The sequence below is a fragment of the Mandrillus leucophaeus genome, unplaced genomic scaffold (genome assembly GCF_000951045.1).
Source record: "Mandrillus leucophaeus isolate KB7577 unplaced genomic scaffold, Mleu.le_1.0 Scaffold1433, whole genome shotgun sequence".
NCBI classification, from domain to species: Eukaryota; Metazoa; Chordata; class Mammalia; order Primates; family Cercopithecidae; genus Mandrillus; species Mandrillus leucophaeus.
The window spans coordinates 385,148-396,303 of record NW_012101403.1 but is presented as its reverse complement, the minus strand read 5'-3'; the positions used below and the strand labels follow the sequence as shown (position 1 = coordinate 396,303).

General features: G+C 39.2%; 1 protein-coding gene across 2 annotated transcripts in view; it reads right to left on the bottom strand.

Annotated features, from left to right (window-relative positions):
• Nucleotides 1–1,943: 1,943 nt before the first annotated feature.
• SUCLG1 (succinate-CoA ligase, alpha subunit) overlaps nt 1,944–11,156 on the bottom strand; it is a 36,210-nt gene continuing 26,997 nt past the window's right edge. The window contains exons 7-9 of one of the 2 annotated variants that reach the window (XM_011974267.1): nt 9,951–10,102; nt 3,833–4,021; nt 1,944–2,185 (exon numbers count right to left, since the gene is read on the bottom strand). In XM_011974267.1, coding sequence (XP_011829657.1) covers nt 2,159–2,185; nt 3,833–4,021; nt 9,951–10,102 — 368 coding nt within the window. In that variant the 3' untranslated portion in view covers nt 1,944–2,158. Of the gene's footprint in view, nt 2,186–3,318; nt 4,022–9,950; nt 10,103–11,156 lie in introns of those variants that run through there. The other variant, XM_011974266.1, reaches the window with a different exon arrangement.

The following is an 11,156-nucleotide window of genomic DNA, read 5'->3' as shown; positions in this document are numbered from 1 at the left end:
TGTGAGGTGGAGCTTTTAGGATGTAATTAAGTCATGGGGGTGTAGCCCTCCTGAATGGGATTAACGCCTTTATAAATGACCAGCAAGCTAGCTAGCTCTTTCCACCTTGTGAGGACACAACATTGCTGTCTGTAGACCAGGGAGAGACCCTTACCAAGAACCCAACCCTGCTGGACCCTGACAGTGGACTTCCCAGCCTCTGGAACTGTGAGAAATAAATGTTTAAGCCATCTGGTTTATGGTATTTTGTTATAGCACTTTGAGCTGAGCTAAGACAGGTCACCTACCTATCATCTGAGTTGTGTCCCTGTCACAAAGCCCCAGTGAGTTCAACCAAGACATTTTCCTTATAGGGTCCTTGGTTTAGAGGAAGGAGGAAATGCCTTCCTTTCTGGACCAGTAGTGTCACCCTGGGCTGTCCTAAGCACAGCAGCAGGGTACACTCAAGTTTACGGAGCAACGCCAAGCCCTAGCCAAGCCTGTGTGATGAGCACCCTCACACACCACATAACGTATACCCAGGTACCCTCTGGCATGGGAGCCATTCTCCACATTTTTAAGCTGAGGAAATAAGCAGAAACTAAAGTCTACTTGATCTGAAAGTCAATCACCATGTGTCCCTTGGTCTGGGCAGAATTCCTTGGTCTGTGACACCTAACACCTGCTTTTTGTGTTCTCAGCAGCAGCCTGGGCATGGTCATGCAAGCTCCCAAAACATATTTCCTCAGGCCCATCAAACCTCCTCTAACCCATCTCAAACCATCCAGTATTCCTTCACCTCCTCAAAATGAGCTCTTCCCCCTCCCTGAATTTGCACAGGCTGTTCCCTTACCTGAGTGTTCACACTCCGTTTTTGCATGGCTGGTACCTTCTCAGTCCTCAGGTCCCAACGCACGTCCCCTCCCCAGGGAGAATTCCCGTCCGCATTTCTTCAGGGGCTTCTCCCTAATACTATTTTTTTTTTATGCTCTTATTTGTTTCCTTCAGGAGAGTTACACTATCTGATATTTTGTTCCAGAATGTAAGTTCCTGATGACAGGCACCACCTCTGTCTTGTTTAGTGGCAATTACCCACTGGGATTACTTCTTGTTAAGAAGTTCCCTTTTGAACACGAAGTAGGATGGCTAACAGCTTTCCAGTTTTCTTGTAGTGAATGTCTTCAACCTTAAACAAAGAATGTAGGCTCTGGATGGGCTCTCTGCAGAACCACAGAAAAGCATGGCATTGGTGAAGACTCTCATTTCCCCAATGAGGCAGAAACTGAAATATAAATGAGCTTCTGCCTCTAATCCTGATGATGATAATGATGATGGTGTGGTGGTGATGGTAGTGATGATAGAGGCACTGATGACAATTGAGTTGCCTTATTACATGCCAGGGACTTCATGCATCATCTCCAACCCTCTGAACTACCCTGCATGATGGAGATATATACATATATGAGAAAACAATAATTCAAAAGATACCTGAAGTCATTCTATGTCTAAGCTAGACAACGCAATGTTGACACTGTTACAGACTCATTCCCCCAGAGGTTTTGGTTACAATGTTCTCTAAAGAACCCATTAAAGGCCCAGTGCAGTGGGCGGGTGGATCACAAGGTCAGGAGTTCAAGACCAGACTGGCCAACTTGGTGAAACCCCATCTCTACTAAAAATACAAAAAAAAAAATAGCCAGGCGTGGCAGCAGGCGCCTGTAATTCCAGCTACTCGGGAAGCTGAGGCAGAGAAAACTGCTTGAACCCTGGGAAGCAGAGGTTGCAGTGAGCCAAGATCACACTACTGTACTCCAGCCTGGGTGACAGAGAGAGACTCTGTTTCCAAAAACAAACAAACAAACAATCAGAACCCATTAAAACATACACACACCTAAATACACCTCCATTTCTCCCACTCTTTTCATCCTTCACACTGGAACAATAAGAAGTCTCCCAAACCATACTGAAATCAAATTGTAGATTTATTGGCTGTCTCTGTTATACAGTGAGGTGAAAACATCTTCATTCAGGACATCCTCCACCTTATTTTGGCGTCCAGTTGTACTGCAAGACCAGTGTCAGGCACACAGGCTGATAATCAGTGGACAACAGAAGCAAACTGCTGCAGGGTCACATGTCTAAGTGATTCATTCCACAGTTTTAGGAATTTTTTTTTCTTTCATAGCATCTTCCTCTTTTCAAATTCCTTCAGAAACAGAAGAGAGAGAGAAGAGAGATGGAATGAATAAAGATAAAAGATCCAAATTATATTTATGGTCAAAATGATTTTGAAACCTATTATCTTTAGGATCCTTTGAACAACCAAATTACAGAAGAAAAATGTACCAGGATGAGGGTGTTTGAACACAGAACAACAGCTTTCAAAATGAGTCTGTGTCAGCTTGAATTTCATGAAACAAGACGCAGAGCTTCAACTTTATATTTCCTAAATCTAGAAGCAGAGAGGGAGGTTTTGAATAATATGTATTTTTTCACAGCAGTATAATAACAATAATTTTAGGATCTGAGAAACTTCATTGTGCTTATCCAAACTGTAGTGCTATATACATGAACTACATCCAGCCCTTCTAATAAGGCAATGGAAACAGGTTTGCTCAGTTTCTCAGAGAATAAAGCTAAAGACAGATTGTTAGGATTTGAACAAAATGTCAAGAACCTTAGAAATACCTGAAACAAACAAATACCTTAAGCAAAGTAGTGTTTAAGGAAACAATACCAAAAATCCTATTTTTCTAGATTTTAACAATTAGGATAAAATGTGTAGATCCCTGCTGCCACTTACTGGAAGAAAATGGTAACACACATCTCCAATGTGAATTTAAGCATTGGCTTTTCTCTTTACCCCCACCTTCAAATAAAATTCTTTCTCACACTCACTAAGCACCTAGATTTATTTCAAACACTTTGGCACATAGTGTTCTATTCCAAAAGCAGGATCATGTAAAGATTCAATAAAACAAGGAGTCCACTTTATTCATCCCTAAGACAAGGGCAAAGAAGACCACCAAATCAGGATTTTGAAATTTTCTCTGAATGCTGTTCCCTTCTAGGAGACCAACAGGTATCTATTTTCAGCATGCTTAAGTGGAGATTTTTTTTTTTTTTTTTTGTGGCGGGGGTATACCATCATAAAATTAATGAGGGAGAGACAGCCTTAAATGACCACTCAAAGAGACAAGCTGAAAATCAGTACAAAGAGATTATAAAAGACATCAAATTACTTAGAATATTTTAACCCAGAATGTCCTATTAAAAAAGGAAAATTAAAAAAAAAAAAAAAACAGTTAAGAAGTCACTCCTTCAACCTTTAAGTAACAATGGTATTACAACATAGCCAGGGCCAATCTCCTCACCCTCTTTAGATCTCCCTCCACCCCAACTCCTTCATCCAATTTCCATTTCTTGTTACTCAGCCTCCAACCTCCTCTCCCTAAAAACAGAAACCCATGGGGTCAGGGTGGCTACATCCCAAAGAAAAAAACAAGTAACAAAACAAAAAGCAGTTATCTGCACAGCTACCTTCCAAACCCTCAAAATGGAAATTATGACACATATGATCTTCAAGATGCTTTTTTTGTATGTTGTATCTTGCCACTTATAAAAATACAAATCCCAATGTTTAAAGAAGAAAGCTTTAAAATAAGAACATTATTCCTGGTCATGCCTAATTAGGGCACTAGGACATCAATAGAGTTGATAAAAACTATTAAGCTGCACATCAGAAAACCAATTAAGTCCCAGAAGCAAAGGCCATGATTTCCAGGTACCCAGTATGGCCACACACACAGAAAGCCTGCAGCCTCAGAGCACGTGGGCCACTGTTGGAGCTCACCTTGTAGATCGTGGTTCCCAGCTGTGCAGGAGACATACTGACCACAACTCCTGCACTCTGAAGAGCAGAGATCTTCTCTTTAGCTCCACCTTTTCCTCCAGCAATAATTGCCCCGGCATGACCCATTCTCCTCCCAGGAGGAGCAGTTAAACCAGCAATGAAGGACACTACAGGCTTGGAATTTGGACCCTGGAAAGTAAGTAATATTTTAAATGCTCTAATGAAGAAGTCAATCAAAACTGGACCTCAAAGTCTTGACTCTGCTGGTAAATGGTAAATGACTTGGGCAGGGGAAAGCCCACCATTCATCCTAGGAAAACCAACACAAATACTAAACCATGATAGAAACCACTGCATTCTCCTTTGAGTTAACTTTCTATACAAACTCAGGAATACAACACTGTGCCAATGTTCGTATCTGTTCAATATAAAATTCCCACTTCACAAATACACATGTGACTCTTTCATTTGAAAAGTAAAAGAGCATACTGGAAAATATGTTATATGATTTGTAATAATAATAATTTAAGACACAAGACTGGGTTGCTTTACTTCAACCTAATATTATGTTAATTCATTATTAGTTCACCCTTAATAAATGTGCTAAAAGAAAAAGATGAGGTGGGAAGTACACTGGAAAGGACCTAGGACTTAATTTCCTAGTGACAAAAGCTGCATGACCTTGGACAAGGTTTCTTGAGAACCAGACTTCTGCTGCCTCAACTATGAAATGAAATGGCCCAACTAGATTGATGCCCAAAAGCCCTTTCTACTCTGGAATTCTATGTCTAAGAGGGAAGATCAGAATTAGTTTTATTCAGCAAAAATCCATTCTAATGTATAATCTCTATGTACTAGATTCTGAGGTTTAAAAAAAAAAAAAAAACCCATACAAAGAAAATATAAAAATTTCCGTACTCTAGACTTGCAAAGTAGTTGAAGACATAATATAAAATATGTATATACCTCAATCCATTAAGAGATACCAAAGGCCAGGCATGGTGGCTCAGGCCTGTAATCCCAGCACTTTGGGAGGCCGAGGCGGGCAGATCATGAGGTCAAGAGATCGAGACCATCCTGGCCAACATGGTGAAACCCCATCTCTACTAAAAATACAGAAATTAGCTGGGAATGGTGGCTCGAGCTGTAGTCCCAGCTATTCGGGAGGCTGAGGCAGGAGAATCGCTTGAACCCGGGAGGCGGAGGTTGCAATGAACCAAGGTCATGCCACCACACTCCAGCCTAGTGACAGAGCAAGACTCTGTCTTGGGAAAAAAAAAAAAAAGATACCATAAACTAATATATGAATAAATGATTACGTTTCACAATTAATGGTAATATCATGTTCATAACAGAAGTCCAGAGATAATAAGGAACCAGGTAAAACAGAGAGGCCTGGAGAAGGCAGAACTTGAGCACGAGTAGAACCTGAGAGCCTTCACTTAGGTACCATCATCTTCCCCTAGACCAGCAGTTCTCAAATCATTTGGTCTAGGGATCCCTTATACTTACGAGAATTACTGAGGATCTCAAAGACCTTTTGTGGATATGTATTATATTTAATGATATTTAGTATATTAGAAATTAAAACAAATTTTATAAATATTTGTTAATTCACTTAAAAATAACATTTTAACACTTTAAAAACCATTCTAGTGATAAGAGTTGCATTATTTTACCACTTATATTTTCAACTCTTGAATGTTTAACTTAATAAAAGACAAATGGATTCTGATAAATGCTTTCACATTCAATCTGTTGCAATACGTTATTTAAGCTGAAGTATAAAAGGAAAATCCAGCCTCACACAGATATGTAATTGGAAAAGGGAGAAGTATTTTAATTGACTGCCTTACAGATAATTGGGTAGTGTCTTCTTTGACACTACCCAAATCTCTCAGTGGTAATTTCTTAAAGGTTAGGTGCAATGTTGGAATCTGAAACCATATCAGTGAACTTTCTGTCCCTTGTTAATTTAAAACTCATTAATCTGTCTTGCACTTTGAGTGATCTTTTAACCACAATGATTTTGTAACATGCATTCCTCAGTTAGGAAATATGGGTTCACTGAGTTACACAGATCTTCCAAATGCTGACACATTTCATCATTTAATAACCACAAATCAGTTATCAGTATCACCACCAAGCTCATTAGAAAAGCCTCTAGGTAGGAGGAAGTTGTCAAGATCACAGTTACAGATGCAAGTTTTCCGAAATTTTAAATATTCACTTGAAAGTTCAAATGTTATTAGCAGCAACAAATACTATCAACTGTTTTCCTTGACACAGCAGGTTTACTTTGTTCATTTTTGGGAAGAGATCTGTCTGAATTACCAGTTTGTCTGCCAGTCATTCTTTCAAGTAAAATTGGTATCCAACGAAAAGGACAGCTAGTTCAGCTCACAACTCAACTGTGAAAGTGCTTTACTTCCCATTTTATCACAAAATACTGACTCCAGCGTCATAATTTAATAAAATTAATAATTTGTATTGCTTCATCAAGGACATTCATAAGTGAAACTGGCTTTTTTTTTTCTTTGCACTGTGAGTAGTACATGGCAGTGAATGACTGCTACTCTGATTCCACTGACTGCCCCGATTCCCACTAAGATGCCAGCACACAAGGAGCTACGTGGGCAGACACTGCTTACTCCTGCCTCATCTGCCACCTTTCCTCCCTTCCTCCTTATCTTACAAAGGCACAGAATGCTCTAGCTCTGTGCCTTTGCTAAGAATGTTCTCCACCCTCCTTGGATACTTGGTAAACTCCCACTTAACTTTTAAGACGTGACTCTAGCTTCCTCTTCCCCCATAAGCCTTTTCTGTCTCTCTCTCCCACCCTCCCAACAAATGCCCTCATATTTGATCATCTCGTCAATGACCCTGCTGTGCCTTTTACACCTTTCTACTATTAAATTCAGCACACTGGCTATAACCTATTCCCCATGTGTTCTTCTACTAAACTATGAATTCCCTGAACACAGAGGTTATATTTTCACTAACTTCGGTATGCCTGGCACCTACTGTAGTACCTATGGTATAGAATTAAAAAAAAAAAAAAGACTCCACAGATTATTTATTCATTCACTCATAAGATCTACATAGAATATGAGAATCTCATGTTTGAGTGGCATTAATTTGTACTTGATTTCGCTCCCCCATTCCCCAAAAAGTGAGAATATTGTTGCACTAGAAAGGATCAAGATTTTATTGAGCCTAGAATGTCAAACAAATCTGCATCTGTCCCATTAACAAAGAGCCATTGGAGGCTTCTTTGTTTTCTGTTTTTTAAGTGGAGAGAACTACAACTAAAAGACTATGGGGAAGTGTAGTCTGAAAATAGGACACAGAAATGATGAGAGGTATGTCTAAAAACAGCAAGGCCAGTTAGAATGCTATCAGTATAGTCTGAGCCTATGCCCAGGACTGATGACTCTTTGTTCTTAACTCCTTCAATCTGACTCCTCATCCTTCCATGGTGAAATGGAGAAGTCAGGCAAACCTGGGTATGAATCTCACCCCTGGTTCGTTTGCTGTATACCTACCATTGGCAAGTTACTAATCTCCCTGTACCAGTTTTCTCATTCATAAAGAGAGAACAAAAACATCTTGCCAAAGCATCAGGATAAAAGTTAAACACCAGAACTTTTGCTAATAATTATTACCATTGTAATGATAACAAGAAAGGCAGCAGCAGATCACGTTTATCGAGTGTTTACACCAAATATTACACTAGGCATTTTATATAATGCAGCATCTGAACTGTTTAACCTAGAATCTTGTACACATTAGGTTCTCAATAAAAATTAATTCCATAAGAACTAACCAGGAATAGGAAATATGCTGCCAAATGAAACAAAATGTCTATGTTTCATTTTCCCCACTAAATACCAAGCTATTCAAGAGATTCAGAATTGGGCCCAAATACATTTTAAATTCAATTTAACACAGCATAATGCTGTATTAACCCAAACCTTTTTTTTTTCAAAAGAAGTAAGTTTTTACTTAAATTTCAAACTACACAACTTTCTGAACACAAGAAATTTTACTCCAATCCTTAACAATCTACTCCTCCATTTATTTGACCTGTATTGGTGCCTACTGTGCCAGGGGACTGGGCCGGGCACTGAGATTAACAGTTCCCTGCAGTCCATAACACAGTCTAGAGTGAAAGTCAGATATTAAGCATGCCTTGCAGAACGAACAAGCAAAGGCAAGTGAGAATGAAAACTGGCATGTCAGATGGAAAACTGATCTAAAAGGGAAAGTTTCAATGGTATGTGAAGGACTGGAACACCATGCTAAATCTGCCCTTTAGCTGACATGTAATGGGAAACATTACATGGGAAACACTGTCTGATGTGAACCAAGGACAAACAGCACCAATACCCATGTTTCAGAAGAGCAGATAATTTGCGTGGCCATAAGCAGAATGGTCTAAGAGTAAAGGGGGGTGGTTGGAGAAAATATGAGAGATCATGAAGGAAATCATTGAGATGGTCCAGATGAGATGGGATGAGGACCCAAACCAAAGTAGATGAACTAAACATAGACAAGGCTCTGAATCTAGACAAACCTTTGATGTCTCAGAGACAGATCTTGGTAACTGAGTAGAAACAGGAGAAGAGAGAAATCAAAGTTAGTTCTCAGGTTTCTGCCATAGAAATAAGCACAGAAAATAGATCCAGGGAATGAAAAAGAAGAGGAAAACCAGAAAGAAACTAAGAGTATGGAGAGGGTGACGAATGAATCAAGGCCGCTGGTGACCTCTGCAAACACAATGTCAGGAGAGTAGGAAGATTCCACAGCAGCAAACGGCTCAGTAAGAGTGCTTACTGAGTGCCGGGCACTACTTTGCTATACATTACTAAGTCATTTAAACCTTACAGTCCTTACAGTAACTCTAGGAGGCAGGCACTACTATATCCTCATTTTTCCAATAAGGAAACTGAGGCAACGAGAGATTAAGAAGCATTCCCAAGGTCATATAGCTTCTAAGTGACAGATAGGAGCCCGACTGCTGAGGATTCAAGAATGAAAGAAAAGTAAGGAAAGAGATTGAGAGAGTGAGGGTAAAGTTGAGTCATATCTAATATGGGAGTTAGGGCTTAAAATCACCACAAAAGAAAATCAAGTATATTCAAAATAGCCCTTGAAAATTCCTTAAAACACAAATAAATATGCCTTGTTTTGGGTAAACCACCCTGTACATGATATTATTGGTTCCTTTAACTCTCTAGTATTAGTTTTACGTGGCATTTAATTCATTCACTAGTGAATTTTTTTCATAAGCATAGAGAGAAAGTTATCTCCACTCTCTTGCCTGGTCTCCTGAAGAGAATTTTTCCCTCATTCCTCAGTGTAAGATAAATTCTGAAAATCAATGGCTTGATTTTTTCCCACAGTTCTCTGACACAACAATGGCCACAGCACAAATTCACTGAGTGGGGGCTGGCGGCCACCAAACTGCTTCAGTCACTACTGCACCCCCATCTCTCCTTTCACCACAGGAATAGGGCTTAATTCCCTCAAGCTAAAGGAAATGATGACACAACTCAACACTACTCCTTTACATTTAATTCTAAGCAAAAGGCAACAAGGAAAGCCTCCCCAGGACATAGACAGTAAAGCTTTTCTACTTGATCTCTGAAGGGAAGTGCCATTCCACAAGGAAAGTCTAAAACTAGAGGGACGCCAGATCCTGAAAAAAAGGCAGGAGGGGTAGGATCTTTAGGTCAGCCTTGAAAAAGAGAAAACAACACTTATTTCCCTCTGAGATCGGGAGAAAGAATACCAGTCACAGGCGAAAACCAACTCTGCAGGTCAAGTAGGGGCTCTCGGGCTGATGGCCTGAATGTATCTGTTCAGTAGAAGAACAACTTACCTACCACAAAGTGTGGGATGATGCCTGGGGAGGAGAGTTCAGAACAGGGAAGTAGAGAATCACCCAGAAATAATACAGAATTGTCTGAGTGTCCGGTATAGAAGTCCCTGCTCAGAAAAGTTTTGTCTTTCATGTTTTCTCAAAAAGTTCACCTTTGAAAAAATAAAAATAACTTCTGAAACAAGCCTCTGATATTAAGAGCAAAGAGCTATATTTTTCCAAACCCAAACTTACGGAATTATGTTGCTTCAAAAATTCTGCAGCATTCTCTTCTGCATTACCACCAATTTCACCAATCAATATGATGCCTTCTGTGGCAGAATCATTCAAAAAGATTTCGAGGCAGTCAATAAAATCTGTTCCATTAAAAGGATCACCTCCAATGCCTGAAAAAGTTGAAAAATATCAATAGCTGGAAATTTAAGAGTGAACCTTGGAATTTAGGTCAATAAATGTTTTTAACTAGTTTGTCATTTTTCTTACCCTTCTCCCTAATATTTTTAAAGTATCATTACTCTTGCATTTAATATTTTAAAAACCACAAAATGCTACATTTATTTCTGTTGGTAATATTGTATAAATGCTAAATGGTGGTTGGTTCCTGATATTCTAGGAATATTCTAGGGCTGTAACGAAGACAACCCTCTTTTTGCTTTAGCTCCTTTATCAAGCCTCTTCTGTCTCACAAAATTATTCCCAGATAACTCCTTAGAAATGAACATTTTAAGAAAATGTGTATCTGTGTTGCATGCTGATGTTACACCAGAGGAAAGAATAAACATTTAACAAATTTCTTTGAGCAAAGAAACTATTTGATGAAGTATGCTGCAGATAAACTGCCCAGAAGTTTTAAGACACAAGTGCCAGTGAGTGACAGTGACTGCCCTGATCCCTCCTCTTCTGGATCCAGAGCGGTGATGACAGAGCCTGCATATCAGAGCCGTACTACACACCACATTTAAGAACGAGTTCTTAGACAGGGTTAAAGTAAATGTTTCCTACAGAGAGGCTGCCACTTTTTATTTTTAAATTATAAACTTACTGAGGGCAGGATTGATTTCTTACTTTTCACTGCGTCTCTGAAAAATGGAGTGGAAGAAGAGAACCGGCATTTATTAAGTGCCAACCGTGTGTCAAGTCCTATGCTTTGGCACACATTAGATCTGTCATTTCCTAATTTTCTCAACTTCTCTGTGAGACAGGCATTATTATCCTCCATTTACAAATCAAAACTAAAGCTGGAAAAGAAGGAATCAGTAAGCCTGTTTCAAACCTTTTCTTATTCTCTGTCACACTAAAGTATCTTCCACTTATGATTGTGCTTTGCATGTAGAAATGCTCAATTAATGTTTTCAATATTTAATTTATGAATTTGGATCTTAATAAAAACACTCCAGAGCTATATGTTATTTTTTGGTAAAGATACTTCTAGAAGGTTAA